This window comes from Chlamydotis macqueenii, chromosome 16 (assembly GCF_036417535.1).
Source record: "Chlamydotis macqueenii isolate bChlMac1 chromosome 16, bChlMac1.mat, whole genome shotgun sequence".
Taxonomy (NCBI): domain Eukaryota; kingdom Metazoa; phylum Chordata; class Aves; order Otidiformes; family Otididae; genus Chlamydotis; species Chlamydotis macqueenii.
In genome coordinates this window covers 15,413,837-15,441,775 of record NC_141571.1, presented here as the reverse complement: position 1 = coordinate 15,441,775, position 27,939 = coordinate 15,413,837, and the positions used below count along the sequence as shown (strand labels likewise).

At 65.8% G+C, this 27,939-nt stretch overlaps 2 protein-coding genes across 6 annotated transcripts; one reads left to right on the top strand and one right to left on the bottom strand.

Moving 5' to 3' along the window:
- Positions 1–43: 43 nt before the first annotated feature.
- On the bottom strand, positions 44–2,645 carry LOC147598735 (signal-regulatory protein beta-1-like). Of its 2 annotated transcripts, none has more exons than XM_086760389.1 (5): positions 2,020–2,645; positions 1,389–1,630; positions 847–1,161; positions 368–712; positions 44–267 (listed from the first exon to the last, which is right to left on the bottom strand). In XM_086760389.1, the coding sequence occupies exons 1-5, from the start codon at positions 2,643–2,645 to the stop codon at positions 164–166; spliced, it is 1,632 nt and encodes a 543-aa protein (XP_086616515.1). In that variant the 3' UTR covers positions 44–163. The 2 variants fall into 2 exon arrangements, with proteins under 2 accessions (XP_086616515.1, XP_086616516.1); XM_086760390.1 differs by having other exon boundaries at positions 1,389–1,739; positions 2,020–2,174.
- LOC147598734 (tyrosine-protein phosphatase non-receptor type substrate 1-like) lies at positions 2,576–26,787 on the top strand. Of its 4 annotated transcripts, XM_086760391.1 has the most exons (9): positions 9,764–9,921; positions 17,848–17,957; positions 22,680–23,030; positions 23,258–23,572; positions 23,707–24,051; positions 24,322–24,423; positions 24,853–24,874; positions 25,297–25,336; positions 26,046–26,787. In XM_086760391.1, exons 1-9 carry the CDS (start codon positions 9,833–9,835, stop codon positions 26,298–26,300), a joined length of 1,629 nt encoding a protein of 542 aa, XP_086616517.1. In that variant the 5' UTR covers positions 9,764–9,832; the 3' UTR covers positions 26,301–26,787. The 4 variants fall into 4 exon arrangements, with proteins under 4 accessions (XP_086616519.1, XP_086616521.1, XP_086616520.1 ...); XM_086760393.1 differs by lacking the exons at positions 9,764–9,921; positions 17,848–17,957; positions 22,680–23,030 and adding exons at positions 2,576–2,716; positions 3,379–3,729; XM_086760395.1 differs by lacking the exons at positions 9,764–9,921; positions 17,848–17,957; positions 22,680–23,030; ... (4 more) ...; positions 25,297–25,336; positions 26,046–26,787 and adding exons at positions 2,576–2,716; positions 3,379–3,729; positions 3,845–4,034; positions 4,461–4,500; positions 4,758–5,323.
- Positions 26,788–27,939: the final 1,152 nt, after the last annotated feature.

The window sequence follows — 27,939 nt, the reverse complement described above, 5'->3', positions numbered from 1 at the left end:
CGGGCCCTGGGACCACCGCCGAGAAGCACCGCAGGGTAGCCTGTGCACCCCAGGCTCTTTATTTCCAGGTAGACACGACAAAGCTAGTAGGGGGTGACACCAGGACCCGCTCCCGGCACCGCCACCTGAGCAGGACGGGGCGGCGGCTGCGGCGTTTCCCTCCTCACGCCCTCTCGCGCTTGAAGAGGAAGATGAGGAGGCCGAAGAGGAGCCCCTTCTCCAGCAGGATGCCAAGCCACAAGCCGAGGCTGGACAGGAGGATCGCCCCTGTGGTGGGGACAGGGGACGTGAGCGGCGGGGGCTCACGGACAGGCACCCCGCAGCCCCCTCCTGCCACAGGGACCCGGCAGCTCTCACGCACCGTTACCTGTCGGGGAGCGGTTGCTTGGTCCCTGCCTAGGCAGGGCGGCGATCCAGAGCGCGGCCGTCCCGCTGACGGGGTCCTGGGCGTCATGCACCACCTGGCAGGTGAACACCGACCCGTTCTTCTCCTCCGTCGCTCGGACCACCAGCAGGCTGCTCAGGTCGAACAAGCCCTGGAAGTTCTCCTTCGGCCGGGAGACGCTCTCTGCCTTCATCTCCGTCCCATTCTCCAGCCAGGTGACGGCCACATCTCCCGGGTAAAACCCCTTCGCGTGGCACGTGAAGTTCACGGTCTTGTTCACCTCAACGGGTCTCGGCGGCTCAACATCCACGTGGACTTTGGGGGAGACTGGGAAGAGAGGCAGCGCCTGGTGCCCGGTGTCCCCCAGCTCCGCTGCCTGCGGGGTGCCCTGTCCCCGCCCCAGGACCCCCAGCCCCATGGGAGCTGGACACCTCGAGCGCCGGTCGCCCCCCAGCCCTCACCTCGCAGGGCTTCGCGGAGCTCGTAGGTCCCCCTCAGCGGGGCCGTCAGCGTGGGGTGCTGCACCTCGCAGACGAGCTGCGAGCGGACGTCGTTGTCCCCCAGCGACATCGTCACTGTGCTGGACATGGTGTAGGAGGATTTCGTCTGCTCAGGGGTGACCCGGGGCTGCTGAGCTAGGACCTGGAACCCATCCTTGAGCCATTTCACGGTGATGTCTTTGGGGAAGAACCCTCCGGCCGTGCAGGTGACAGACACCGGCTGCCCCGTCCCCACTCTGCGGCCAGGCCCGGACACGACCAGGTTGGTGGGTTTGGCTGCGGGGAGACGCGTGGGGCCGTCAGCCCCGGCTCTGCCATCCCCACCCAGCCCGGGGCTGCAGGGAGCAGGGTCTCCCGCGGGCGCATGGCTGCGCCTGGGACCGGCCCCGAGCCCCTTCCCATCCCCACACGCCCTGAGCAGAGCTCACCGGGCCGGGCTGGGCTGGGGGCTGCGCCTGGCAGGGCCGGTTCCCACTGGGAGCCGCTCTGGGAGCCCCACTCACCACGTACGGACACCTCCGTGCCGTTTCCACGCCGAAACACCTCATCGCCTTCATACGACTTGCGGAACTTCACGCAGTAATAGGTGCCGGCATCCTCGGGCTGGGCGTCCCTGATGCGGATGCTGAAGTCCGTGTTGGAGCCATTCAACACCCTCGTCACGCGGGGGAAGGAGCCCCTCTGGTCATAGATGGTCTTCTTCTCGCTGCCCCAGCCCTTCAGCCACCTCGTGGGGCCAGCGGGACTGGATCCGGACACGGTGCAGGTCAGGGCGAGCGTCTGCCCCGCTGTCACCCACAGCTGGTGCTGGGGCTGCAGCAGCTGGAAGCCCCGATCGTCCTGGGCACCCGCACCTGGGCACAGCGACAGGGGGGCAGGGGCTGATGAGGGGCCCCAGAGCTGGGACACAGCCCAGGGCATCGCCAGACCCCGAGCCCAGAGCAGGGGACAGAGAGACATCCCCGTCCCTCGCCCCCGGGATGAGCTGGAGCAAAACCAACTCTGTGGCTGGGGCTGAAAACGAGCTGGGAGGGAGGCAGTGAGAGCAGCGGGCGCAGGGGAGGATTGCCAGGCCACGGCGCGGGCCAGCGTGCCCTGCGAAAGGCGCTGGGGCCGAGCGGAGCCCCCACTCACCCGGGGCTCTCTGGAGCAGGAGCAGCACCAGGCAAGGGAGAGCCAGCGCCCGCGTTGCCGTAGCCATGGCGTTCCCACGTCCGGCTCCCCGACGGCTCGGCTCGGCTCGGCTCGGCTCGGCTCCCAGCAGGGTGCTGGGCTCTCTGGTGGAAAAGGGGAAGGAAGGGGCTCAGCGCCGGCCGAGTTCCACCGCGGGCCGCTTGCACAACGCCCAGCCGGTTCCCAGCCATCCCGCGTGGCGGGGCCGGTCCCGCTCTCCCCACGGACGGAGAGCAAGGCCCCGCTCCCACGCGCTCGCCCCGCACATGGCCACCCCGCCGCTCGGCACCCGAGCCCTTGGCCGCAGGATCGTGGCGTGGGCTGGCCTCTCCCGTGGGTGCGGGGCTCACCCACGGCTTGGCCCCCTCGCCGATGCGGGGGCCGCTCTCCCGCCCCGTGACCGGCGCAGCCCCTCGGGATGGGGGCGGCCCCGCACCCCTCCGCCCAGGGGCGATGCCCTGGGTGGGGGTGAAGCCCGGCCGGACCCCCGGCACCCAAAGCGTTAACAGCCCGCGCCGATCGCCTCCGCTTCCTGCCCAGCTTCTCCTTTTCCTTTCCCCGGAGCCCGAAGTTCGGGCAGTGCCCATGGCTTGGCCGGCGGCTGCGGCGGCTCCGCTCCTGCTGGGGCAGCTCAGCCTCCTCCCAGCCCGGCTCTGGGGTGAGTGGGTAGCGGGGGGACAGCCCTCCGCCTCCCCTGCCCCGGGGTGGGGCGGGGGGAACGGGGAGGGGGACGCCCGGCAGCCGCAGCCGGTCGGTAACGCGAGCAGAGCGGCGGAGAGAAACCCCGGGCGGGGGTCGGGGAGGGGGCTTTCCTCCTCCCACCGCCTTTTTGGGCTGGGGGGGTGCTGGGGGCAAGGGGGGCGGGGTGCGCAGCGCAGTGCCGGAGGCAGCGGGGGGCTTTGGGCAGGAGGGGGCTGGGGTCTGGGGGGCTGCGCTGGACCCCAGGACCGCGCACCCCCGCTCCAGGCAGCTCCTGGCCGGCTGCGGGCAGCCCCGGGGCTGATCCCCGCTTCCCCGCAGCGGCCCCAGGAATGCCGGCTGTCCTTGTGCGGAGCTGGGGCGTTAATGATTAACAGCGCTCGGGAGTTTTTTTCCTGGCAGGAATTCCCCTTGGCTCCCCCGGAGCGCTCCGGACCCCGAGCGCCCGCGGCACCTCCAGCTGAGGACGCGCCAGGGGATGCACATTTCCCCCTTGTTCAGTTTTAACCGGGCTTCTGCCGCTCCCGCTGCCTGCGGTTCGTCCCTGCCACATCCAGGGATAATTCTCAGCCCTCGCCCCGCTCCGTGGCTCAGCCCCTGCCCCCCTGTCGCTGTGCCCAGGTGCGGGTGCCCAGGACGATCGGGGCTTCCAGCTGCTGCAGCCCCAGCACCAGGTGTGGGTGACAGCGGGGCAGACGCTCGCCCTGACCTGCACCGTGTCCGGATCCAGTCCCGCTGGCCCCGTGAGGTGGCTGAAGGGCTGGGGCAGCGGGAACAAGACCATCTATGACCAGAGGGGCTCCTTCCCCCGCGTGACGAGGGTGGTGAGTAGCTCCAACACGGACTTCAGCATCCGCGTCAGGGACGCCCAGCCCGAGGATGCCGGCACCTATTACTGCGTGAAGTTCCGCAGGTCGGATGAAGGCGATGAGGTGTTTCGGCGTGGAGAGGGCACGGCGGTGTCCCTGTATGGTGAGCACAGCCCAGCAGGACGCTGCTCCCAGGGACGCTGTCCCACAGCCCCCCCCCTGCTCACGGCTGCCCTGCACCCACCACCCCCTCCCCGCTCTGCCTTGTGTCTCCACAGAGTCAGCCCCGGTTCCCAGCATGGTGGCTGCAGCTGTAGTGCTCTGCTTCCTCCTCCTCCTCAGCCTCTCCATCGCACTTTGCATGTACAGGAGGAAGCGCAGAGGCGAGGCAGAGAGCCAGGGCCTGGCCGGGCCGACGGCCATGGGCATCCCTCTGCGGTGCTGTGCAAGGACCCCCGGCAGCCCCAGGTTCGTACCCTCCACCTCTTCCTTCTGCACCCCGAGATGTGCAAACCACCTTGTCCACCTGCCTTATCCTGGTTTCCTCTCCCTCGGGAGCAGTGATTTGCTCAGAAAAGAGATTTTCACCTCCTTTTCTTGCATGCGCATCGCTGCGCTGCATCGCTTCTCTCTCAGTTTCGTGGCAGCACGCAGCGGGGAGCGCCCGGTGCTGAGGAGTTCCCTGCAGCCCCTCACTGCAGTGTCTGAGCCCGGTCCAGGCGCGCAGACAGCGCGTTGTCCCGCTCCCCTGCCCTCGGCCTGGGTGTCAGGTGTGGCCATGTGCTGCAGAACCTGGATAAAATTTGGGAGGGGAGTTGAGGAGGGCTGTGCTGAGCGGGGTGGGACGGGACTCTGCTGCCTTTACCTCTGATACCTGTCCTTCCCCTCCAGCAGCGAAGTCCTGGATGCAGAGACCTCACATCTGCCCAGCCAGGTAAGAGCGAGCTGTGAGCATGGGGAAGAGCATCCCATGCCGATGCCCCGGCTCGCAGGAACCCTGCAAGGCTCAGGGGCCAGGGTGGGCATTGGGTCGGCAGCAGCCGCCTGCACATGGTCCTGGCACGCTCCGCATCACGGCGCAGGGCCGCTCGTGCGGCCGTGGCACCGCCGGCCCGATTGAACCTGCCATTAGAGTTATTTCTGCAAGATTTTCCTAGTGACAGCATTCACCATTTGTGTGCGCTTCTGCAGCGAAGCAGCAAGGAGGAGAAGGAAATCCACTACGCTGATCTCCAGCCCCTGCCCGCAGCCCCGCGGCACGGCAGGAGCGCCGGCGCAGCCTGCTCCGAGTACGCCAGCATCAGGGTAGCTGCCAAGTGACGTGTGGCACCGCAGCACGTGAGGCCGAGGAGCCCATTTTGGGGAGGAAGCGGGGACGCTTCTGCAGGGCACAATAAAGAAGTGGATGTGTTTGCACGGCACACCACGGTGCGAGCTCGGCACACCGTGCTCAGAACTGGCAAAACTCCCCTAATTCGTTCCCGTCGCGGCGGCTGCAGGGTGACGCTCAGGGCCGGACGCGCCGTGCTGCGGCTCGGCAGCGGCTCGGCTGGGACCCAGCAGCGATCTTGTGTTCAAGATCAGGCGATGGGGCCGGGCTCCTCTGCCTTGTGCAAGCCGTGTGGTGCCGATTACATCAGGAGGACTTCGCGCACGCCTGTCTCCCCAGCTCGGGCCACCACCATCAGCAGGGCCCTAATTTGTGTTACCTGGCCACCGCACCAAGCCCATCCTCATTAAAGCCGGCAAACAGTTGTGCCGTGCCATCCCGCTGTGTTCAGAGCAAGAGCGATAGTGCCGGTCCCGCGGGGTCCTGGGGGACACGTGGGCTCTGCAGCCCCGTGCCAGCTCGCCCTCGTGCTGAGACCTGCGAGCAGCGCGTCTCCCACCAAACCTGCGTCTTCTGTCCGCGCTTGGGAACGGCCGCTCTGCTGCAGCTCCGAGGGGCAGCCCCTGCCTGGCTTTCCCTGCCCTCCCAAAGGAGCTGGTGTTTGGGAACAGGGCTGTGTTAAAATCAGAGTGGCTGGCCCCAGCGTGCCTGCCCTTCCGCCCCTTCTCCCCTGCTCAGTGCGCATCTCCTGCTCCAGCCCCAGCTGCTCCATGCACATCTGCTCCATGCTGATCCGTGCTCCACGCACATCCCCTCCATGCACATCTGCTCCATGCACATCTGCTCCATGCTGATCCGTGCTCCACGCACATCCCCTCCATGCACATCTGCTCCATGCAAGCCTCCTGCTCTGTGCTCTTTCCCTGCTCCATGCACATCTGCTCCATGCACATCCCCTGCTCCATGCACATCTGCTCCATGCTGATCCCTGCTCCATGCACATCCCCTGCTCCATGCACATCTGCTCCGCGCAGGCGTGCTGGGTGCCCACGCCGAGGGGAGCCGGCTGGCGGCCGAGGACGGAGCATGGCGGTGGCCGGAAGCCGCGGAGTTGCGCGCTCCACGCCAAGCACCGCTGCAGCGCCCGAGTGCGCCCCGGGGCGACACGCACGCGCACCCACCCGTGGCGGCAGGTGCTCCCACCGCGCCCTGTGCCGCCGCGAGCGAACGCCCCCCTCCGCTGGCACCAAAACGCGCTTTTCAGGCAGAGGAACCTGGTGTTCCTGCGGCCGCTGCTGCCCGTACCCTTGAAAGCTGCTGCAGTTGCTGGTTCCCAACTTCACCGACTTTTTCAAGTGAAACAAAAAAAAAAGAAGTGAAACAAGACAGCATGAAGCAGCAGCGTGTGCACACCCAGGGGAGCCTTGTCTGCCAGCAGAGATCCTGTCAGGGAGAGAATTGTCACGGGGGGAGAGGAGCTGCTACCAAAATTCATTTGCATGGCCTCCCCAGCTCCGGGACGTGCCCTGGGGACAGCTCTGGGTCATTTTTTTCTCCGGGGCACTCAGCACCCCATGGGCACGGCTGTGGGGTGAGGTTTGGGGCAGCGCTCCATCACTGCCACCCCCAGCACCCATCCCCAGCCCGGCCCCCTCTGCGCCCACCCCAGCGAGGGGCCATGTCGCGGGGTTGCTGGGGCGAAGCCTCCCGCAGCGCTGGGTCCTGAGCGAAGCCGCAGCCGCGCCGGGCAACGCTGCGTTTCCCAGCCCAGGCGGCGGCCGCTCCGAGCAGGACACAGGGGTTTCCCGGCCTCCGTGCTGGAAGGACGCCGGAGCTCGCGGAAAGCTCACGTCAGGTTTGTGAGCAGGAGTGTGTCAAATATGTGGGTGAGACCGAAAGGGGGGATAGACCTCGCTGATGAGGGGAAATGAAATTCGAGGGGATTTAGGGCTTTTTCAGCACGGGGCTGGGTCAGGAGAGGGGAAATCCAGTTTGAGACCAGCATATGCAAAGCGGCGAGTGAGCAGAGAGCCGCAGAGCGCTCCGCACCTAGGCGAGGGCCAGGTCCGTGGCTTACCGCCCAAGGGAGGGATTTGTGCTTATTATAGGAAAATCCTTTAAGCCACCAGCCTGGGGTGTGCCGGCAGTGAAAGCACAAACAAGCGCCCGAGCACGGAGACCAGGTAGGAGCGTGGCGGGGAGCGCCTCGCCGGGGGGCCGCAGCGGGCGACGCGGGGGTCGGGGGTTCACTGCTCCTCCACGGCGGTTTCCTGGTGCTGCCGGGTGTCGCGTCCCGCTGAGTCGCCCACTGGGTGCTCGAGCGAGAAATACGGGTGCTTGTGCTGGGTCTGCGACGGCTGAGGTGGGTGCGGGACGATGCTGGGGCTGGTACCCGCTGGGCTCCTCCTGCCCGCAGCCGGGGCCGAGCAAAGGCGGCTTCGCTGTGGCGCAGAGCAGAGGGGTGGCTGGATGGGCGATGGGGCTGGAGACGGGACACGCCAGCTCCAGCCGGAATTTGGGCTGTGTCCCAGCACCGCACCCCGTGCACAGGCACCCCGGGGCAGTGCTGTGCCGAGGCGAGGGTGCAGCGGGGTGGCCGAGGGCACGGCACTGAGTGCTGGCAAACGGAGCGAGAAGCTCCCGGCGCGTGGGTGCTGTGGGGGGCTTAGGTGGGCTTTTCCTCCGCGTGGTCTGCGAGCCCGCTGCTGGGACCTCGTGGGATGGCAAAGACAAGGGAAAGTGGCTGGGGAGAGGCCAAGCTGGGCTGCGCGGCGGTGGGGGTCTGTGCGGACCCCCCGCCCCGGGGAGAGGCAGAAAGCAGGAGCTGGGAAAGGGGCCAGGGTTACTCGGGGGCTGCCCCAGCATCTGCTCTGCTCCCGGCCCCGGGAGGTGGGAAACGGCTCCCGGAGGGACTGAGGCGAGAGGGCTGGTGGGGTCTGCTGCGGCGGCGATGCGTGCCGTGCCGTGCCGTGCCACGCCGTGCCGGGGAGCCAGCGTGGGAGGCACGGGCTGCGCCAACAGCCAAGGGGAAGCATGAGCCTCCGGTGGAAAACATGGAATAACAGAGAGCAGTTAGTCCGGAGAGAGTGACTGACGGAGGGGGCTGGCGCTGGCAGCGAGGGGAGGGGGACGCTGGGAAGAGCGTGGTCTGGGCTGGCGTAGGGGCTGGCTGAATGTGGGTGTCTCTCTGGCGTCCTGGGGGACAGGAGAAGGCTGGCAGCGCTGGGACAAAGCTGGGAGCGGGACAAAGCTGAGCTTGTACTGGAGCCAGGGCTGAGCGGGGAGAAAAGGGGAGAGACAAGGACAAACGCCTCATGCCCTGCCCCGGGACGCTCAGCTCCACACCGAGAAGCAGAGAGCCCCCCGCGCCGGCAGTGCCTGTCATGGGGACGGTGCCCAGGGGCCATCGCGTCTCCCGGGAGCCCGAGTCACTCCAGCTCGTCCCCTCCAGCGGCTGACGGGCCAGCGGCTCCGGCCAAGGCCCTGGTTTGTGGGTACCTCTGTCCAAGATGCCCTTGTGCTGCTGCTCTGCCCCCATCCCTGCCCCAATCCCTGTCCCATCCCTGTCCCCATCCACTTGCCACTGGGAGACCATCCCAGACACAGGTCCAACAGCATCCAAAGCCCCAGGGAACCCCAGGGCCCCGTGGTGCCCTGGGGACCCCGTGATGCCGTGGGGACCCTGTGTTGCCCTGGGGACCAGGCGATGCCGTGGGGATGCCGTCCCAGGACACCGACGAGGAATGGCGTGAGCAGCTGGAGGAACGGCTGGGGTGCCCTGAGGGGGCTGCAAAGGGCGAGGGGGTCTCAGCGACAGCTGGAATGTCCCCGGGAAACGCCACGTGGCTCTCGCCTGTGTCCGCTGGCTGCCCCGGGCTGTGCTCCGGCCAGGAGGGGCCCGGGGATGCTGCACCCACCGATCCCAGACCCGCTGGCTCGCCCCTTCCAGGCTGTTCCTTGGGAAGCCGGGAACGAAGCCGATGTGAAACGGTGACGGGCTTTTGTGCTGCTTCTGATTTACGTCGTGCCTTGCTTATTGAACCTCGTTCCCGGTGCCACAGCTATTGTGGGGTTTTGTTAAAGCGCAGGGCCGGGGCCGGGGTTCGGGGTTGTCATAGGAACTGCTCGGTGCCGCAGCCCCCCTGCCAGCCTCGGCCTCCCCCGGGCTCCTGACGCCGTGAGGGCTGTCCGCTCGCCAGCACGGCAGAGGTTTCTCCAGCCCCGCACCCCGTGTTCCGGCAGGACAGCCGCCCCGTGGCACCGGGACCCCCTGCGGGACCCCCGGCGTGTTTGGGGAGGAGCTGGGCACGCTGCAGCCTGGCCCCACGGCCACGGGGAGGTGAACCGGGACCCCCAGGCTGTGATCTGGGCTTTAAGCTGAGGAGAGGCGGAGGTGCGTGGAGGATGCTGCTGGTCTGTGTGGATTCTCTGGTGTCTACTAGAGGGTTGTGCTATTGCAGCTATTGCTTCTGAGAACGTCCTTGCCTGACCTGGTCTCATTTTCATTAAATCCCTGGAGCTGAGGGGGCGCGGGGCAGATTGGGGGCTGCCCTCCAGCCGTTCCCCATCTCTCCTGTCGCAGGCAGAGGGGGCAGGAAGAGAAGCGAAAGTGTTCAAACACTTTTCAAACCCAGCGATGAAAGGAAATCCTTTACGCCCAATGCTCCCATGGCCCACACGGGCCTCCTGTTGTGGAGGCCAAGGCTCTGTCAATGATTAAAGAGGGGTTTCCAGGGCGAACAGGAACACCCAGTGCTTAAGAAAGACTCACTTTGTGCTTTCGGTGTTTGACGGGACTTTGCTCGGGGACAATCGCCCTCCAGAGCCAGCGCAGGGAGGGCAGATCCAGCGGCCACGCACCGTCCTGCCTGCCCTGGGACCCTCGCTGGGGTCCTGCCCGTGCTGGGGATGCCCAGGGCTCCTCTTGGACCCGCTGATGGTGACACGTTGCTGCAGTCCCGATCCCGTGACTTCCACACGTGCATCACGCCCTGAGCGAGCCGCGCACACAACGGGGACGCTCCGGTGGGTTTTGTCTGGGGAAAAGAGCTGGGGGCTGCTGCTGGGGCTGGGGAAACCCATTCCCCCCGGTAACACGGAGCGTCCTTGGCCAGCAGCGAGGGCAGGACGCTGCCGGGGACCCCGCTGCTCCCCACTCTCCTGGCACAGAGCGACCTTAAACCTCGGCCATGCTTGGCCGCAGCCCCGGCGCTGGCAGCGCTCTGAGATGTGCAGGGAAAGGAAAAAATATTTGGAGAGGCAGGAGAAGGGGGAAAGCAGGCGCTGCGGGAGGGAGCCGTGGCGCGGGTTGAAAGCGCGCTCTCAGACGGCTTTTGTTGGCCCCGGACGTGCCCGCCGGCGCTGCCAGCGTGGAGGGGCCGTGCCGTGCTGGTGGCTCCCGGCGCGGTGCAGCCAAGCGAGCCCGGCGCTCCGGCAGCCCGGCCAGCGCCTCGGCCCGGCGACGCGCCCCTCAGAGGGATGCGGCCCCCCCAGAGCCCTGGGCCCGCAGCACCATCGCTGCGGGGTGGGCAGCGCGGCGGGATCGGCGACGCGCTCACTAAAATAATTGCTTCTGACAGATCCATTTCTTCCGCAAGATTCAGGCTTAATTTTTATAATAGTATCGGTAACCATGGCAACGTGTAAAAATAACGCGTCCCTGCGCCCAGCAAATTCTCCGTAAACAGCTCCCATCTCCAGGAGCCCAGGGAGGGCCCCTGCCCGCCGCGCTCCCGCGGCCGGCCGCCCGCGCCCGGGTTAGCGTTAAGATTCACGCGATGACTAATTAGCGGCCTTAACTGCTTACGCCTTGGGATGATGATTTCGTTGGCTAAATCCTTCGGGCTAGGCAGGGCTCGCAGCGGCTAATTGGGTGGATGTCATTAACGCCGGCGGCCGGGAGCTGCCGCGCGACGAAGGCTGGCACGGCCCTCGTGTGCGTCGCGGGGCAGACGCTTTGCCGCCGGCTCACCTGGTTCCCCGCTGGCACCCGAGGACCCGGTGCGGGCTGGCAGCCCCGTTCGCAGCTACGGCCCCGTCTCAGAGCTGCGGCTGCCGCGCCTGCACGCACACGCATGCACACGCGTGCACACAGAACAGGTTTCCCATGTGCGTTCACCCCCCCCCCCAGCAGACGTCAGCTGGCGAGACGTGTGTCGGCTCGGACATCCCTGGGCGCCGCTGCGAGCCGGTAATCCCAGGAAAATTTTCCTAAGCCTGTCAGACACCCCCAGGCCCCCTGAGCCCCCTCCACGGCACCAGCGCAGGATGGCAGCGCTCCGCGCCTCTGATTTCCAGCTCCTCATCGGGGCCAAGCCGGACCCCTGGGATCGACGCTGTCACCGGGCGCACGGGCGGATTGTGCAGAGCCGGAATTAATCCCTGTGCTTTGTGTTGCCCTTCAGCTTCAAAAAAAACCCAACAAAACCCAAAACAATTCAAACCCCTCGCTGAAGCCTCAAGTGCCCGGCAGCAGGACCAGCACGGCCCCGGCCCCGCGGAGCTGGGAGCGCTGGTGGCACGGACGTTCCTGGTCTGAACAGGACCAAAGCGAACGGCCTCGCGCACCGGCACGCGAGGTGCGAGGCTGGCGCAGGGACAGCGTGGGGACGGCCTGGTGTCAGGGCGGCACTGGGGGGCTGCTCGGGAGCCGGCTCCAGGCGTTTGGGGGTCCCTGCATTCCGGCCGCCCCACGATCGCCGTTCCTGCTCCCACGCTACAGCGCTTTCCCAAATAACCTCTGTGAAAGCCCTCGCTGCCAGCCACGCCGTTCTCTCCCGCCGCCCTCGTTAGCGCTCGGTAAAGGCTGACGGGGGGTTGTACCGGGGGTCCCCTGAACCCGCGCGCACCCCGGCTCAGCCCTGCGCTGCGCCACCTCCCCGGCTCCGGAGGTGCGAGCGTCCAGCAGCCTGGGCTTCGCGGTCCTGCAGCCTCCAGCGCGAGCTCTGACGCGCAGGAAGCGATGGGCTGAGATAGCTCAGCGCGATAAATCCCCCCGTGTTAGCGTTTTTATTTTCATCCGCAGCTGCCGCGGGATTTTATTGGGCAGCCCAGCCTGCAGCGGGTCACAGCAGCCGTGCCTGGGAGCGCGGAGCGTTATCTGCTACCGCAGCGCGGGATACGCTTTCCTGATAACGATTTGCAATCAACAAAGAACTTTGAGAGGATGTAGAAGAAAAAAAAACAAAAAAGGCAGAAAAAAACTGCGATGATATCGCTCCTCCCTCGGCCAGGCTCCTCGCGCTGCCGCGGTCCTGGCAGTGCCGCCAAGGGGAGACCAAGGTCTCCTCCAGCATCACTCCCCAGGAGCCTTCGGCCTCCGGGCCATCCTGCGCCGGCCCTGGGCACGGGCATGGTGCCCCAGCAGCCCCCCAGTTAAGAGCAGGGGACAGCTGGAGGAGCGCGGGCTGCGTTCGGTGCGGGGAACTGACAGCAGCTCTGGCAGGGACCCAGCCCTTCGGTGAGAGCCGGAGCTGCAGGGGCTCGAGAGGGTGAAGTAAATTTGTCCGGCATCACCGTGACACGGCCTCCCAGTAGCTCCCAGTACATAAATTTGTCTGTGGGCTGGAGGGGCTGCCTCTCTGTTGTGGGGATCCAGGTACCAGCACCACCACCACCGGGCCAGCGCGGTGCAGAGCATTCCCCTCCAGAGCGGGGCCGGGGGCTTCGGCTCAGATTGCTCCCAGTAACCCATCAACGATCAGCATCCCACCCTGAAACGTCCCCGGCACGGCTGGAGCTCCCTGGGTGCCCCCACCTGCTCTCCCCCCACCCAGTGCCACCTTTTTTCTCCCCAGCACCATCACTCCCGGGGCTGAGCATCCCAGCTGCGGACACGGCCCCCCCAGCTTTGCAACCGCAACGCGGGGTGCGGGATCGGGCCCACCCGCAGTGAGCTGCCCCGCGTCCCGGTCTCCGTCCCCGCGCAGTGCCGGTGCGGCGGACCCAGCAGCATGGAGTTCCCCGGGCTTTGCTCCGCCGCTGCACCCGCAGCCGGTGAGGAAATCCTCTTCCAGAGCGAGGGGCAGGATCCTGCCCGCAAAGATCACCGCGCCCTGCGAGCGCTGACGGCAGCACGCGCCAGCCCCGCCGCGGCCGTCCGTCCGACCTGGCCCCCTCCCGCGGCCGGGTTTCCCTGCCCGTCACCGGTTTCCCCTCAAAGCCCCCATCCCCTCTGCCCGTGGCCTCCAGGTCAGCGGGGCCGCTTCCAGGCCAGGCGCAGGATGTCAGCCACCTTTCCTGCTCCGACACAGCCGGGAGGAATTCCCCCAGTCGGAAGCATGCCAGGCCGCGTTAAGGAAGCCCGGCACAGTTACCCGCTTTGCGGCACCCCGCTGCCCACCGGGAGCACCCCGGGGAGCAGCCCCCGAGCATCACGCGGCCCCGGGATGGGCGAGCGGCGGCGCAGATGGGGTCCTCGCTGCGGCCCACGTGCTGCTCCCGTTGCTCGGCGGAGGGCGGTGGATGGTCTGACGGCGCTGGACGGTCTGACGGCGGTGGCAGCCCTGCCACCAAAGCCCAAGGCGATGGCGTGCGAATGCCACGAGGGCACTGGAGCATCCCTCCACCCCGCAAAGGCCAGTGCGGGGCGGGCAGTGCCGGCATCCCTTCCTCATCCTCCCTGAGAACCATTTTAGGGACTTGGAGGGGTCCGGCTGACCACGGCACAGCACCCCAGGGCCGCTAAACCAAAGCGGGCTGCCATTAGGGACCCCGCGCCCCAAGGAGGCTGCGGTAACAGGCGGCGGGTCCAGCCGGCACACGCGGGGGTGGAACCAGAAAATCCCCCACGCTGGTGAGTGCCTCCCCCTCCACGCTCGCTCCCTGGCACCACCTGCCCCACAGGGGCCGGAGAGCTGAGGACCTGAGATCCCTCAGCTCAGCCCGAAATCAGGCGAGAAAAACTCCGCAAAAAAAATTACAAACAGTTCCTGCAAGCCCCCCAAGAGGCAACAGGCAAAGCCCGGGCGCACACAGCCCACCTCTGCCTTTCTTCCGGCAATCGCAGCCTTAACGAAGCCCCTGCGGCTCGTTACCCCCACCCAGCACCCCTCCCACATAAGGAGGTGGCTGGGTACCCCCTCCCCAGCTGTGAGGGGTTTGTGGTGGTGGGTGTTGCAGCAGGAGCAATGTGGTGAGCAGACAGGTATGATACCCACTCTGACCCCCAAAATGGGTGTTTGTGGGGCTGGGGGTGCGCTGGCTGCCTTCACCCTGTCCCTGGGTTGCGGTCCGGCTCAGCTGCCCCTGTGTGCTGCTCCCCATGAACCGGCTGCGGGTCACTTCTTTCTATCCTTGCGTTAACATATTGCTTGTTATAAGTTAACATCAGCTAAACTAATTTAAGCTCCTTCTGTACTGGATGTCTTGGATTAAATTGGCGTGGTACCTAATGAGGCTGAAGCTCCATTTGTGCTGGAAGCCCTAAATATCAATGGTGTAATTGCTGCTGCCTACTTCAGGAGGCATTGGTGGTGTGTGCTCCCAGCCAAACCCCCCCTCTGGAGCCTGAGGGGTGAGGCAGGAGGGCTGCGGGATGTGCCTGCCTGGTAGGATGGAGGGGGTCTTGAAATTCGGCTTTGGAGCAGGGGGACAGATGGGGTGAGGGCGTGCGGCTGTGGGGAGGCTGCGCTGGCTCGCGTGCATTGGGGCAGGGCTGGGCTCTCTGATGTGGTTGTGTGCCTCGTTTTGTTGTGGGGAGCTACAAAAGCAGCGTCTTTTGGGGTGCCGGGGCTGGGATACAACTGGGTGGCTCTGAGCTTCCCTGGGGCAGCGAGTCCCTGCGACCCCGGGTGCCGCGGCGTGGCCGTGCGGTGCGTTATCCGGGTTTGTCCTGGCGAGCTCCCACCAGGGCTGGCTGCTCGTTGGTGCCTAGGCGTACTTCTGCACCCACAGCCCCAAACAGTGCTGCTGATGCTGCCTTTGGGGTGTTTTCCAGGCTGATGTCCCAGTATCGGTGTTTTTCCTGTGTTATCTCCCAGCTTTCCCTGCTGGTGTGGGTTTTGAGGTCCAACTGCGCCCACAAGCCCTGCGGGACAGCCGCGGTGTCCCGGTGCGGCGTGGCCGGTCGGTCAGGCCACGGATAACCTTCCCGCTGCACCGTACCACGCTGGTCCGGAGCGGGATCCCCAGGGGGAAGGTCGCCAGGCCCAGGTTTGGCACCGCAGGGTGGGAGCTGAGACCTCTCCCACCTCCATCGCCTGTGCATCCCCCTGCAGCAGTGCGGGCCACCCTGCCCCCGTGGGCTGTGGGTGCTGGGACGGGATCAGACAGGCTGCTAATTATGGATAAAAGAGCTGTCTGGGCAAAACCAGTGCTGCAGTCTGGGGATCGAGGGTGTAATTGCCGCCCTTGGAGACTGGGCCCAGACAAGAGGGTCTTTTCGGGGTGCTGCTGTCCCTGCATGAGGCAGGATCCCCACCTCCTCCCGGGGAGGAAGCAGCTTGCGCAACCGGTCCTGCTGCCCAGCTGAGAACAGGGAAATGCAAAAGCGCTCCGGGTGCTGGGTCCCTGCCGGGAGCGGCGGTGGCTCCGGCCGGAGCCTTTGCCCTGGGAAGCGGAACAGAGCCCTGCCTGGCCCAGCCTCCCTCAGCACCCAAACCTCTGGGGCTGGAGCACATGCCTTCCCCAAATGGGTGCTGACAGCATGATGCAAGCTCCCTGCTCTGCCTCAAAGCCCTGAAAATCAACCTGTTCCTGGAATGCTGTCCTGGTCTCCCGCTCCCAAATCCTCCGCATGGGAGCAGTGGTTTTGAGCTGAAGCGGGGAGTCCAGCCGAACGGCGCGGCAGCCTCCAGCTCGCCGTGGGCGCTTGGCACGGAACGAAGCTGCTAAGGTCGGTGTCGCGCCTCCCGAAACGTGGCTCCTCTCCCCCAGGTTTGTGGCCAGCCCGTGGGGCAGGGGCTGCCATCCCGGGGTCGATCCCCCCAAACTCCCCCGTGCTGGAGTGGTGCCGAGTGGAGGGGCCGTGGGCAGGAGGGCCGGCGGCTGAGCCTGCCTGTGTGCTTCCTAATGGGGAGCGGTGGCAGCTCTTCCCGGGAAGCTCGCGCGGCGCCATCTGCTCCGCTGCGGTGCCTTCTCTCGCCGAGCTTTTTTTAAGCTCTAACTTTCCTTCCCGAGCGCTCTGCGGTGGCTGCTCGCATACGGGCTGTCTCCGGCTCTGCAATCGCCTCGAAACAGGTTGTCCGCACCTTCCGCGCGGAGCGGGAGAGCAGCCCAGACGGGCTGCAGCCAGCCAGGCCTCCGGGAGCCACGCTTCCATTTAAAAATAACCAGGAAAGCGGCCGCCACGGGCTGCGGCGCGTCCCCAGCACCTTCCCCCTCGCTGGGCGCTGGGTCGGGCTGGGCGGGATGCTCGTGAGGGTTCCACAAACCACGGCTCGTCCCATCCCTGGGCAAAGCCACCATTTATTTCCATGGCATGCTGCGCTGTGCGTGCCGAAGGGTGAACCCACCGGCTCCTCTGGGCCCCCGCCGGCTGTGAGAATGGGAAATAAAAACCAACGGCAGCGCTGGCCACTGATTATTTTGCAGTGGGAGCAGCGGTACTGGAGCGCGGTGGGCGGAGGTGGGTGCGGGTGCCTGGGGGGGGGCCAGTCTGGGCTCCCAGCAGCAACCGGAGCTAAATTAAGGCTGGATGCGACGTATGGGCGTAGCTGGGGGACGGGAACGCGCCGTGCACAGGTTGGTGGTGCCAAGTCCTTCAGATATCTCGGCTGTTTGTTTGTGCGAGGCTCTAAATAAAGCTGACAGCCCCAGCGGCTGCCTGGGGACCGAGGAGGAGGGAGCCGGCAGCCGGCCCCCCACCCCGGCATGGCACCCAGTGCTGCCCTCGGGACCCGGCCTGGCGTGGGACAGTGGTTGGGTGTGGTGTGGGTGGGTGCTACCTGGGTGTGCTGGGGCTGCAGCCCCCCGCTCAGCAGCGTGTACCCCCTCCTTGGGCAGGTGCAGGGGGAAGCAGGGTGGTTTTGGGAGCTGCCAGCGTTGTGTCCAGCTGCAGGTGACCCTGCCCACCCGGGATAGGTACGGGGAGTGGGGGACACGTCCTTGTGCCTCCCCTGGGCAGGGACTTTGTCAGGGGTGCGTGTCCCATGGGTGCTCGTGTCGAGATACCCCCCCCCCCCCCCCCCCACCCCCTCCCTCAGCCTTATCTTCATTGCAGCTTCCTCATCCTCTCCCTGCCCTGGGCTCCAGCTGAGCCCATCCTGCTGCAGGACATCTCAGGGGTGTCCCCAGGACCCCCTGCGGAGAGGGGTGCAGGAATCCCCCCTCCCTCCACCCAGCCCCCAGTTGTCTGTGCTGCTCCTCGTGCTGTGGGACCCCCACAGCCTGAGCTGGCCTGTCCCCGTGGCACCCCCAAAATGCTGCTTGTGCCCCTGCCACCAGCCCTGGTCCCTCGGGTGCCACAAAACGCCCTGCGAGTTCAGGACCCCTAAGGCTGTGCCCCCCACCCTGGGCACCCCAATTCCACCCCCGGGGCTCCTCTCGCAGCCCTGCCCGGGGGTCCCGTACCGGACCCCCAGCCCACCTTAAGGCGGGGGCACGGGGGCGGGGGGTGACCTCACAAGAAGCAGGTTTGCTCCGGTGCCCGCTTGTGCCCCCCCCCTCCGGGAAGCGGTGTTGAAGCGGGGGTCTCCGAGCCGGGGCCGGCTCCATCCCGTCCCGGTGCCACGGTAACGGCGGCGGAAGGGGCGGGGGGGGGCAGGGAGGGGGGCGGCTCCGCTGGGTGCCGGGGCCCCCTCGGTGCCCACGGGCTGCGGCGAGGCCGCGCGTGTGCGTGTGCGCTCTCCGCCCCGCAGCGCGGGGGGGGTGGGGGGGGGGAGGCGGGAGCTCAGCGCTCCTTCCTCATTTTGGGGCTGAGGAGAGCGATTTCCAGCTGCAATTCTGCCAATTCTGCTTTTTTTTTCTTTTTTTCTTTCTTTTTTTTTTTTCTTTCCCTTTTTCCTCCCCAAGCCGGAGCCGCGCCGATCCGCGCTGCCCAGCGCCGCCGGGGATGGAGCCGGTTCCCCGCGGGCCCTGGCCGCTGAGCTGCCTGCTGCTGCTCTCCCTGCCTGCCTGGTCAGGTAAGCACGGCCCCCCCCCCGGGACCGCCTCCCCCGCTCTCCTGCTGCCTTTTGCTTTTTTTTTTTTTTTTTTTCCTTATTTATTTCCCCCCCTCCATCCCTGCCTCCGCGCTGCCCCGTACCGCCGCACGCCTCCCGTACCGCCGCGATGCTGTCTGGCGGCCCGCGTTGGGTTTGACCTTCCTCGGCGATGACCTCGAGCGCGGCGATGGCGGAGGGGAGCGCGGCCCGGGCTCGGCTGCTCCGTCGGGAGCCAACTTCCAGGCAGGCATTCCTTCCCCTTCCCAGCGAGAGTGGGGACGTGAAGCGGCATGTTGTTTCCACCCGTTGCCTACCACCCCCTGCCAGCTATGGGAGAGGCAAACCTCCGCCGGCAGCCGAAATTCCCGCTCGGAGGCTGCCCGGAGACGGGGAGGACGGCGGAGCGGGTGAGGATGGTGAGGGCTGCCTGCCTCCTCTGCCGGGAACTTCTTTTTCTTGCTACCCCCCCCTTCGCTTTACCCCCAACGAGACGCCGTTCTTGCTGCTCTACCCAACTGTTGAGCGCCGAAGCGGTGGGATCGCACCTCATCCTCCCCGACCCCGCTGCGAGCGCTGGCCCTGGGCCACCCTGGGCTCCCGCCGCCGGCCCCCCGGCTACCCCAGCCCCCGTCAGGGCTTTTTGGCTCCGCTGTCCCTGAGAGAGCTCGGGGGTGCGGCGCGAGAAGGGGCGGTTAGAGCATGAGAAGGGAGGGTTAGCATGACGAGAGCGCGCGCTGGCTGTTTCCCTTCCCTTGCCAGCAGCAGGAGGTTTCTCGCCCCACCAGGAACGAAGCCCTGTGGCGGCTGCTGCTTTCAAGGATGTTTTCCTTTCGAGGATGTGTCGTTTTGGTGCTCTTCACCTCGGTGGTATCGCTCAGGAATCGCTCTCCTTCCCGCCCGGCGCTGTCTGCGGAGGCTTTTTGCGCAAACCTGGGGCAAGAGCAGTGGACGTTCAGGAGCATCCTGCTGAGCTTTTTTGCCTGCTTTGCCCAAATTTCACCCCTTCCAGCTGGATCCCACTACAAACATCCCTCCCTCATCCCATGTGGGGAGAAAACCTCTCCCTCTCTTCCAGGCCCGTGGGAAATATTCGCTGTTGAGGCTTTGCTCGGGCAGAAAGTTGAGCGCAAACTTGGGCGGAAAGCAAAAGCTTTTCAGCAGAACACTCCTGGCTCTGAGGTGCCGGGTCACGAGCGAGAAGTGCTGGCCCCAAGCTGAAAACTCTCGGTTGCTGACAGCCAAGAGGGCTTTGGCGGCCAGCATGGGTTCTCGGTGAACCATTGCAGTTTCCTGCCGCAGAAGAATGGCTCAAGCAAAGCTTGTGGGTTTCAGTAAACACGGCCTTGGAGGAAGAACCCAAATTTCTAAGCCAGCAGTGGGAAAAGAACCATCCTGGGGCAGAAAGCCCCGGGTTGCAAGGTTTTGCATCCCTGATTTCGGGTGCAAGCATGCAGATTTTTTTTTTTAATTATTTTTTATTTTCTCTTCTCCATGTGGTGAACCCTCCTGCGCCACGGCTCAAGCTAAGCCTGAGCTCCAGAAGAACCAGGGCAGCCGCTCCACCAGCGCTTTGCCGGCGCGAGGGGGAAGAGGGGAGGTCCCGCAGGAGGTGTTCCTGCAGGGCCGAGAGGAGCGAGGCGCTGAGGAGCCAAACTGCCAAGCCCTCTTGCGAAACCCTGCGGGCTTTTCTGGACGGAGGGTTCCGCTACGCTTCCCGGAGCCTCTGAGGAGGAAATCTGGGTGCGGGGCGCTGGTTTTCAATCTGAATTTCTGCTAGTGCCGTAGGAAGGAAGCTTGTGAGCGATGACCGCATGTGATCCGAGGCTCCTTGTGATGTCACATATATAAAATACATAGCTGTCACCATAACCGTCCGCGCAGCGCCCGACGGCTATCCCCGGGTCTCTCTTCGGAGCTGCGGATTCCAGGACCCTTTTTATAGGCGGCACCTGTTAGTTTCCCCTTGCCGGCAGCCCCACTGCAGGTGAAATTCCAGCGGGATTATTTTGGGGCTGGCCCGTTCCTTCAGGGAGCGACCGCGGGGCTCCGGATGCCGGTGACCAGCTGCACATCGCTTCTGGAGCGCGCAGCCCTTCCCTCGCCGCCCCGGAGCTCCTTACCCGGCTCCTTCGGAAGAAAAAAAATCTATTTTTACCAGGAAGCATCCAAGCAGCCCCTCCTGAATTAAACCCCGGCCTCTTGCAATCTGTTCGGTATCAAATACTTCAAAAGGCGGAATACAGGAGAAAAAAAAAAATGTGTCACCGAGATGGAAAACTTGCACCGCGGCGAGAGGGCTGCGGGTTATTTTGCTCTGAAATTAAACTGAGTAAGGGGAGGGAGGCTCTGGCAGGCCAGGCGCGGCACGACGCCGGCGCTCTGCCTCCTCTCCGGGCTGGAAGCGCTGTGGGTCCGCGTTGCAAGGCGCTCCCGGCTACGTGGGAACAGTCGGGTGGCGGCTGGGGGCTCTAAAGCCCTTTGCTAATTCTGGAATGTAGGACAGAGCAGGGCGCGGGGTGGGGGTGCCTCGACTCCCCCTGATCTCGGGGCAGAAGGATCGTGCTGCGGCTCTAGCCGGTTCGAAATAAGTCCAAGAAAAGTTTTCTCGGAGGTGGGGAGCAGGTCTGCGCTGAGCCGGCGCTTGCCGTGCGAAATCGCGGTGCGTCCCGGGTGTCTGCGGCACGCAGACCCCCCACGCGTCCCGCTCCTGGTACACGAGTGCGTGGTGAGCGCGCGGGGCTCGCGCGGGTTCCCGCTGGCGGGGTGCTGGGCCCCGGGGCGAGCACCCAGAAAGGGGAAGGAGGAGAGGCTGCGTTCGGGGGGAAGGGAGGAAAGGAGTGTCAGTGGAAACTTTGCATTTTCGAACTTGCGTGTTCTGGGGTTTGCTAGCAACTTCCCCTTTGTGTTTTCCCCGCGCAGGGGGCAGGGGCGTCGCTCCGCGCGGGAGTGCGAGGCCGGGTTGGTCCTGGCGCGGGGCAGGTGGCTGGGGAAGTCGGGGGGTCTGGCGAGGGGCTCGTGCTCCTCGGCTGGGAGGCGCGGGCGGGCAGGCGGCGCGGTGTTAGCGTGGCTGGAGCTTGCGGATACCGTAGATCCGCAAAGCCCGAAAGGGGCGATGCGAAGAGCGTCGGCCGAGCTTCCCCTCCGGCACAGCGCGTGCCTCGCGGGGACGGGGACAGATGGAGAGAGGGAGGATGAGGAGGAAGCGCTTGGCTGGTGCGAGCTGGGCTGCGTGGGGCGGCGCTGGCCCCTCCGAGCAGGGCGGCTCTCCCTGGCGTGGGGAGGACCCTCGAGGGGGGAGCAAAGTGACACAGCCCGACAAAAACGGGGTTTACGCAGAGGGGAGCACGAGCGACGCGTTCATTGCGGGGAGGGGGCCTGGCTCCTGGCCCCCTGCTTCCCATGGCCGCACGTGGGGTGTGCGGCCCTTGCTGCCTTGCAACGCCGCCCGCGAGCGGTGAGGTAGCGCCGGCTTCGTGTGCCGGTCCGGGTGGAGCGGGCAGTGAGCAACGTGTGGGATGTGCGGGGGGGCTGGGGGTCCGGGGCCCAGGGAAACGCGGGCTCGCCGTGCGGCAGAAAGCTCGGCCTGGGTGATGCGCTCGGACGTGGCGCAGGGTGAATTTCCCTCCTTCCGTGCTTCTCTTCTGGAACAAACTGGTCTTGGTGTCGAGCGCTGCTGCTGCCTGAGCTTTGAAGGCGAATGCCGAGGCCTGAAGGTTTCGGCTGCGGGCATCGCCCTGTGCTGGGGGCGCGGCAGAGCGGGCAAAGCGCCTTTAACGTGGGGAGTCTGGAGAAACCGCGCTGCTGGTAACCCCGGCCGTCGGGACCGAGTAACGGCGCGGGCAGCGAGAAATCCGTGGGCGCGTCAGGTACCGCTGGAAGGGAGAAGGGATTAGGAGCTGCCAAAATCCTCTCTGGGCTCTGTGGGAGCCGGCCGTGGCTGGAGGGGTCAGAGCAGCTCGCCCTACGCCTGGGAGCATCAGGCCAAGGGGTTTGTCCCATCGTGGCGACGGCTGTGACGGGGGAGTCGCTGCCCTGGGTTTTTCTGGTGCGGGAGACGTGGGGCACGGCTGCGTCGCTCCAGCCACCGAGGCCGGAGAGCCGGCTGTGCCGATGTGGCTCCCACCTGCCTGGGGTGCTGCTCCACAGGCTCCCAGCGCTTTTCCTGGAGACCTTGGGAATTTCTCCCTGCCTGACGGCGCTGGCGGGAATGGCTCCGCTGGAATGAAGCGGGGCTTGGAGCCAATGCAGAAAGGGCACGGCTTCGGTGCAGAAAATGGGGTGTCACGTCTGCGAGGGGAGCTTGCTTTTTGGAGGGCCGTGTACTTTGTGCCCTCGTTTCCTCCTGGCCGACGAAGGCGAGCGGCCTCGGGAGGCAGCGGGTGTGCCGGCAGGAGTGGGCGGGTGGGATTTGCTCGATGTTTCAGCCGCGTAGAGCGCGGCGTCGTGCGGCCATCCAGCAAAGCTCCGGCCGGCTCCGCCACTGAGACGGGCGGGCAGGGGGCTGCAGCCGCTGCCGTAACCGAAGGCTCTGCCCCAGGCTCCCCGGCGCTGGCACGGCCCCTTTGCCCGTGGTCCCTGCCCTGTGCTCAGTCCGTCCCCAGGGCAGGGGGGAGCGGGGCCGGGTGTCTGGGGTCAGATGAGACCTTTTTTGTCTAATTTTTTTTTTTTTCTTCCCCCCCCCCGTCCCCCCCCCCTCCACAGGTGCGGGTGCCCAGGACGATCGGGGCTTCCAGCTGCTGCAGCCCCAGCACCAGGTGTGGGTGACAGCGGGGCAGACGCTGAACCTGACCTGCACCGTGTCCGGATCCAGTCCCGCTGGCCCCGTGAGGTGGCTGAAGGGCTGGGGCAGCAGGAACAAGACCATCTATGACCAGAGGGGCTCCTTCCCCCGCGTGACGAGGGTGTTGAATGGCTCCAACACGGACTTCAGCATCCTCATCAGGGACGCCCAGCCCGAGGATGCCGGCACCTATTACTGCGTGAAGTTCCGCAAGTCGGATGAAGGCGATGAGGTGTTTTGGCGTGGAAACGGCACGGAGGTGTCCGTACGTGGTGAGTGGGGCTCCCAGAGCGGCTCCCAGTGGGAACCGGCCCTGCCAGGCGCAGCCCCCAGCCCAGCCCGGCCCAGTGAGCTCTGCTCAGGGCGTGTGGGGATGGGAAGGGGCTCGGGGCCGGTCCCAGGCGCAGCCATGCGCCCGTGGGAGACCCTGCTCCCTGCAGCCCCGGGCTGGGTGGGGATGGCAGAGCCGGGGCTGACAGCCCCACGCGTCTCCCCGCAGCCAAACCCACCAACCTGGTCGTGTCCGGGCCTGGCCGCAGAGTGGGGACGGGGCAGCCGGTGTCTGTCACCTGCACGGCCGGAGGGTTCTTCCCCAAAGACATCACCGTGAAATGGCTCAAGGACGGGTCCCAGGTCTCGGCTCAGCAGCCCAGGGTCACCCCTGAGCAGACGAAATCCTCCTACACCATGTCCAGCACGGTGACGATGACGCTGGGGGACAACGACGTCCGCTCGCAGCTCGTCTGCGAGGTGCAGCACCCCACGCTGACGGCCCCGCTGAGGGGGACCTACGAGCTCCGCGAAGCCCTGCGAGGTGAGGGCTGGGGGGGAACCGGCGCTCGAGGTGTCCAGCTCCCATGGGGCTGGGGGTCCTGGGGCGGGGACAGGGCACCCCGCAGGCAGCGGAGCTGGGGGACACCGGGCACCATGCGCTGCCTCTCTTCCCAGTCTCTCCCAAAGTCCACGTGGATGTTGAGCCACCGAGACCCGTTGAGGTGAACAAGACCGTGAACTTCACGTGCCACGCGAAGGGGTTTTACCCGGGAGACGTGGCCGTCACCTGGCTGGAGAATGGGACGGAGATGAAGGCAGAGAGCGTCTCCCGGCCGAAGGAGAACTTCCAGGGCTTGTTCGACCTGAGCAGCCTGCTGGTGGTCCGAGCGACGGAGGAGAAGAACGGGTCGGTGTTCACCTGCCAGGTGGTGCACGACGCCCAGGACCCCGTCAGCGGGACGGCCGCGCTCTGGATCACCGCCCCGTCCGAGAAGGAGCTGGGCCGCCAGTCCCAGCTAGGTAAGAGTGCGTGAGAGCTGCTGGGATGTGGTCGCTGCCGGGGAGGCTGTAAGATGTCACCTCCCTGAGAAAGCGCGAAGTCCCTCTACAGTCTGGTTCAAGGACACAAAATCTCCGTAGTGGAGGGGTGGGGGTGATGCTGGCAAGCACCAAGTTGTTGTCCCCAGTGCTTCAGGCGTCGCTAGGCTGTCCCCAGCTGTAAGGCTGCGGGGACTCGGTCAGTACCGGCGTTTTCAGACCCGCGGTGACCTCTTCTCGTGCACGTTTCAGACAATTCGCTCTCCATCTATATTGTGGTGGGAGTGGTCTGCACGGTGCTGGTGGTGCTGGTGGCTGCGATCCTTTACCTCATCCGGGCAAAGCAGAGCAAGGGTAAGGAAACCGCGCGTGGCAGGGCGCCGGCTGCTCCCAACCCCCCTCTCTCTCTCCCGAGCGTGGGTGCCTGGATGCTGAGTTCACTTGGGCGCTGCCGCAGCTCTTCCCCAATCGGGGCGATGGCGCGGAGCTGAGCGCGTTGGCTGTGGGCTGCAGGGAAAGCTCTGCCGGGTTGCCACCACGTGCCCGTGCCTGCTAGGAGCAGGGTCCAACGTGCTTGTTATTCCTAAAACGTCTGACACCCTCCTGCCCTCTGCCGGGAACAGTCCTGAGTAAATGGGGTGAAACCGCGAAAACCGCGGCCGCTTCTCTCTGCGAAAAGGCGCGGAGCCGCTCTCGGAGCAGGCTTGCGTGCCTGGGGAAGCTGGGGGGGTTATGATGTTTCCCAAAATATTTTTTTTTCCTAAACTATTTCTCTTCTGGCAGGTAAAAGCTCGCCATCTGCTAGGTAAGTGCTGATCTCCTCTCGTCACCAAGTAATCTGCGGGCGCTCCGAGCTGGATGCCTCCAGCCTGCAAACGGGGTCCCTCGGGGTGGGGATGGAGCCACCTCCCCAAAAGCTTGTGAAAGGGGAAGGTGGGAGCGCGGGCTCTGCCGGTCTGCCCCGTTGCGGTTCTGCCCCCGTGGTGATCTTGTACCCAAACGCTTGGCTTTTGGTGAGGCCAAACGAGCGGGGTGGGAGCCACGTCTCCAGCCTGCGGAGATGTAGCTGGACCAGCACACGAGCGAAACTCCTGGCTGGTGAGGACGCGTCCTGCTCGGGGCTGCCGTGAGGACCTTGTTTTGCATCCGAACCCCTCAGCTGCTCCGTCGCTGGGGAAGAGGCAACAGGGCACTGGGTTATCTGACTTGTTCTGCTCCCCCTTTCAGGTTACACGAGCCGGAGAAGAGCAGCGAGGCCGCTCCCCAGGTGTGTTTCTCGGCCCCAGGACCCGGGGAGGGAGAGCAGGCGGGAGGCACTGGAGGCGGGAGCTGAGGGTGGCGGTTCCTGTGAAACATCTGGGTGTCTCCAGCGGAGGGTGGTGGTTTCCCTGTGAAACACCTCACTGTCTCCACGCTGTGGCTGGGAGAGGGAGAAGCTGCCCTGGGGATGGGGTAGCCACTTCCCAGCATCTCTTCTGCCTTCGCCCTCTCTCCTCCTCCTCCTCCTCCCAGGGAAGTCTGGGTCTGCGCTGCCTGGAGAACCAGCTGTGCCGTAGCCAGCCAGGCTCTTTGTGGAGTTATTTTTGCGTTGGGTGACGCAGTTATGGGCGAAGTCGTGATCGGCGGCGATCCGTCCATCCCACCCAGCCTCTGCCGGCTCCTGCGTGGGCGGCGCGGGGCAGGCTGGCCCCTACCCATCCCTGCCAGGACAGGGTGACGGGGCGGCTGCGGCGGTGGCTCTTGAATCGCGGTGGTGGCTGCGGCCGGCGGTTCGAAGGCATAGCACACGGGGTAAAGCATTGCTGTGGGGTCGTCCCCGCTGGCTGCTGGCCTCGTTCCCCGAGACCGAGCTCTCCCAGGGCGGGCTGCAGCGGGATTGACTTGAGAGTGGGGGTTTGGGTGGGTGCGTGGAGTGGGCACGGGGCGGGGGGCTCCTCGCTTTCTCCCAGAAGAGGAACTCTCAGCGTCTCACGCAGGAATCCGATCCCAACAACCTGACCTACGCGGACCTGAACTTCGACAAAGAGAGGAAGACCATCCGCCGGATGGTGGAGATGAGCCAGCAGTCGGAGTACGCCTGCATCCAGACCAGCCAGCCCCCCGCCGGCGACGACAACCTCACCTACGCCGACCTGGACATGGTGCACCTCAGCAAGGCGCCCAGGCGCCCGGCCCCGCGCCCCGAGGAGGCCGGCTCCGAGTACGCCAGCGTCCAGATCCCGAGGAAGTGAGCGGGGCTGCAGCGGCTACCGAGACCCCCCTGCCCCGCGGGGAGCCACCTTGTTCCTCCCCGGGAGGATTTTCCTGGAAGCACGGAGAGCGGTGTGAAGATGCACTGCGGTACCTGCGTTTCGGGGTGGAAATAGAGCCTGTGGTACTGTGGGGGGCGGCTCCCACCTGCACAGACTTGATTTTTGGAGGCAGCTTGGTCCTGAGGCTGCTAGGTCCATCCCCCTGGGATCGTCCCGCAGCCGTGGAGGCCGCTCGGCCTCGGTGTGCCGGGTTTGCCTGCAACTTGGCGTAAGCCAGCGGAGCAGTGGCTCCTCGGGAAGCTCCAGCCGGGCTGAGGGGATGGGAACAGTGCCTCCACGCCGGCTCCGGTGGGGATGCCGCTGCCTGGCTGGGCTCCTGCAGGGACCGGCCGCGCACCCCGTGCTGCCTTCTGGGGCTCTCCGCTGCCAGCGCCTCGAAAAATAAACTCTGGCTTTAAAGGAAGGACCTGAGCGTCCGCCTCTCTCTTCCCAAGTGTCCCTTCCGCGGGACCTCGCTCTTGCACCGAGGCCAACGAGGCTGGGAAGGCCAGCGAGCTGAGCCCCTCCGCTGCCGGCTTCCCCCCGTCCCACCGCCCAGGGAGGCTCCGGGAGCGACCCCCCGACCATCCTCCTCCTCCTCATCTTCCTCCGCACAGCCTTTGCCCTGCAGCGGGACCTGCCAGCGCTGCCCCAGGCCTGTACGAGGCGTGCGGCTGGGGTACGCCCCGTCCCCCCGGCAGCCCCCCCAGGTCCCGTGTGACATGTTTTGACTTTGACATGTAACTATTCATTTGCAGCGCTCAACCCCCCCCCGTGTTTTGTGTTGTGCGTGGGTGTACTGCTGTGTACGTGACACTAGAATAAGGTGTGCAAAACCAAGTCCGAGGCCCCTAAACCCCCCCCTAGAGTTTAGCAGAGGCTTCCGCCGCCCCCCCAGCTCTGCCGTGGGGGCCAGGCACCCCCCCCCAGCCCACCCGTGCGGACAAGTGTCTTTGTGTGCCACGGCCCGGGCCACCACCCTGCGCTGGCTCCCGCAGCGCCCGGCTGCACGCGCGGGGATGCTGCCCGCCCCCCCCAGCTGCTGGTGTGGGGCCGGGGGGGCTGGCGATGCTTTGAGAACGATGTTGCTGCTTGTACAGATTTTTTTTCTTTTTTTTTGCTTGCAAGATATTTTTATAATAAAAGTGAAAAGTCCTGTGCTGCTCCCGCACATCGGCTCGTCACCTGCGCTGGGGTGCACGGGCGGGGGGGTCAGCGTGTCCCCCCGACGGTGAGGACAGATGGGGGGGCTGGCCCGCTCCCCCCGTGCTGCCCTGCTGCATCTTTAGGTGCCCCCATTCCCTGGGAGGTGGGGCAGAGCGGGGTCCCCAACGCAGGGTGCTGGCTGCAGCCCGTGCTGTGGGTGAGCTGAGCGTGTCAGTGCTCTGCAGTGACCGTTCCCAGCGCGGGGCTGGGGGCTTGGCTGTGTCTGTGTCTCCGCGGGGATGGGGACTGCGGTGACGAGCCGTGCGGCGGGCGAGGCTGCGAAGAAGTTCAAAAGGGAATTTGCTGGCCAGGCTGGGCTTTCTCAGCACCGAGCTGCTGCCGATGGGGTCACGCACGAGTGGGGCGGGGACAG

What these genes read in the sequence shown, in the direction of transcription:
- LOC147598735 (XM_086760389.1), bottom strand. Translation starts at nt 2,645, where the DNA reads ATGGGCACTGCCCGAACTTCGGGCTCCGGGGAAAGGAAAAGGAGAAGC. An exon ending in GCTCCGCGAAGCCCTGCGAG is followed by an intron (nt 713 to 846) that starts GTGAGGGCTGGG and finishes CTCTCTTCCCAG; the next exon opens with TCTCCCCCAAAGTCCACGTG. An exon ending in AAGCAACCGCTCCCCGACAG is followed by an intron (nt 268 to 367) that starts GTAACGGTGCGT and finishes TCCCCACCACAG; the next exon opens with GGGCGATCCTCCTGTCCAGC.
- LOC147598734 (XM_086760391.1), top strand. Translation starts at nt 9,833, where the DNA reads ATGGTGACACGTTGCTGCAGTCCCGATCCCGTGACTTCCACACGTGCA. An exon ending in CACACAACGGGGACGCTCCG is followed by an intron (nt 9,922 to 17,847) that starts GTGGGTTTTGTC and finishes TTCCTCCCCAAG; the next exon opens with CCGGAGCCGCGCCGATCCGC. An exon ending in CCGGGCAAAGCAGAGCAAGG is followed by an intron (nt 24,424 to 24,852) that starts GTAAGGAAACCG and finishes CTCTTCTGGCAG; the next exon opens with GTAAAAGCTCGCCATCTGCT.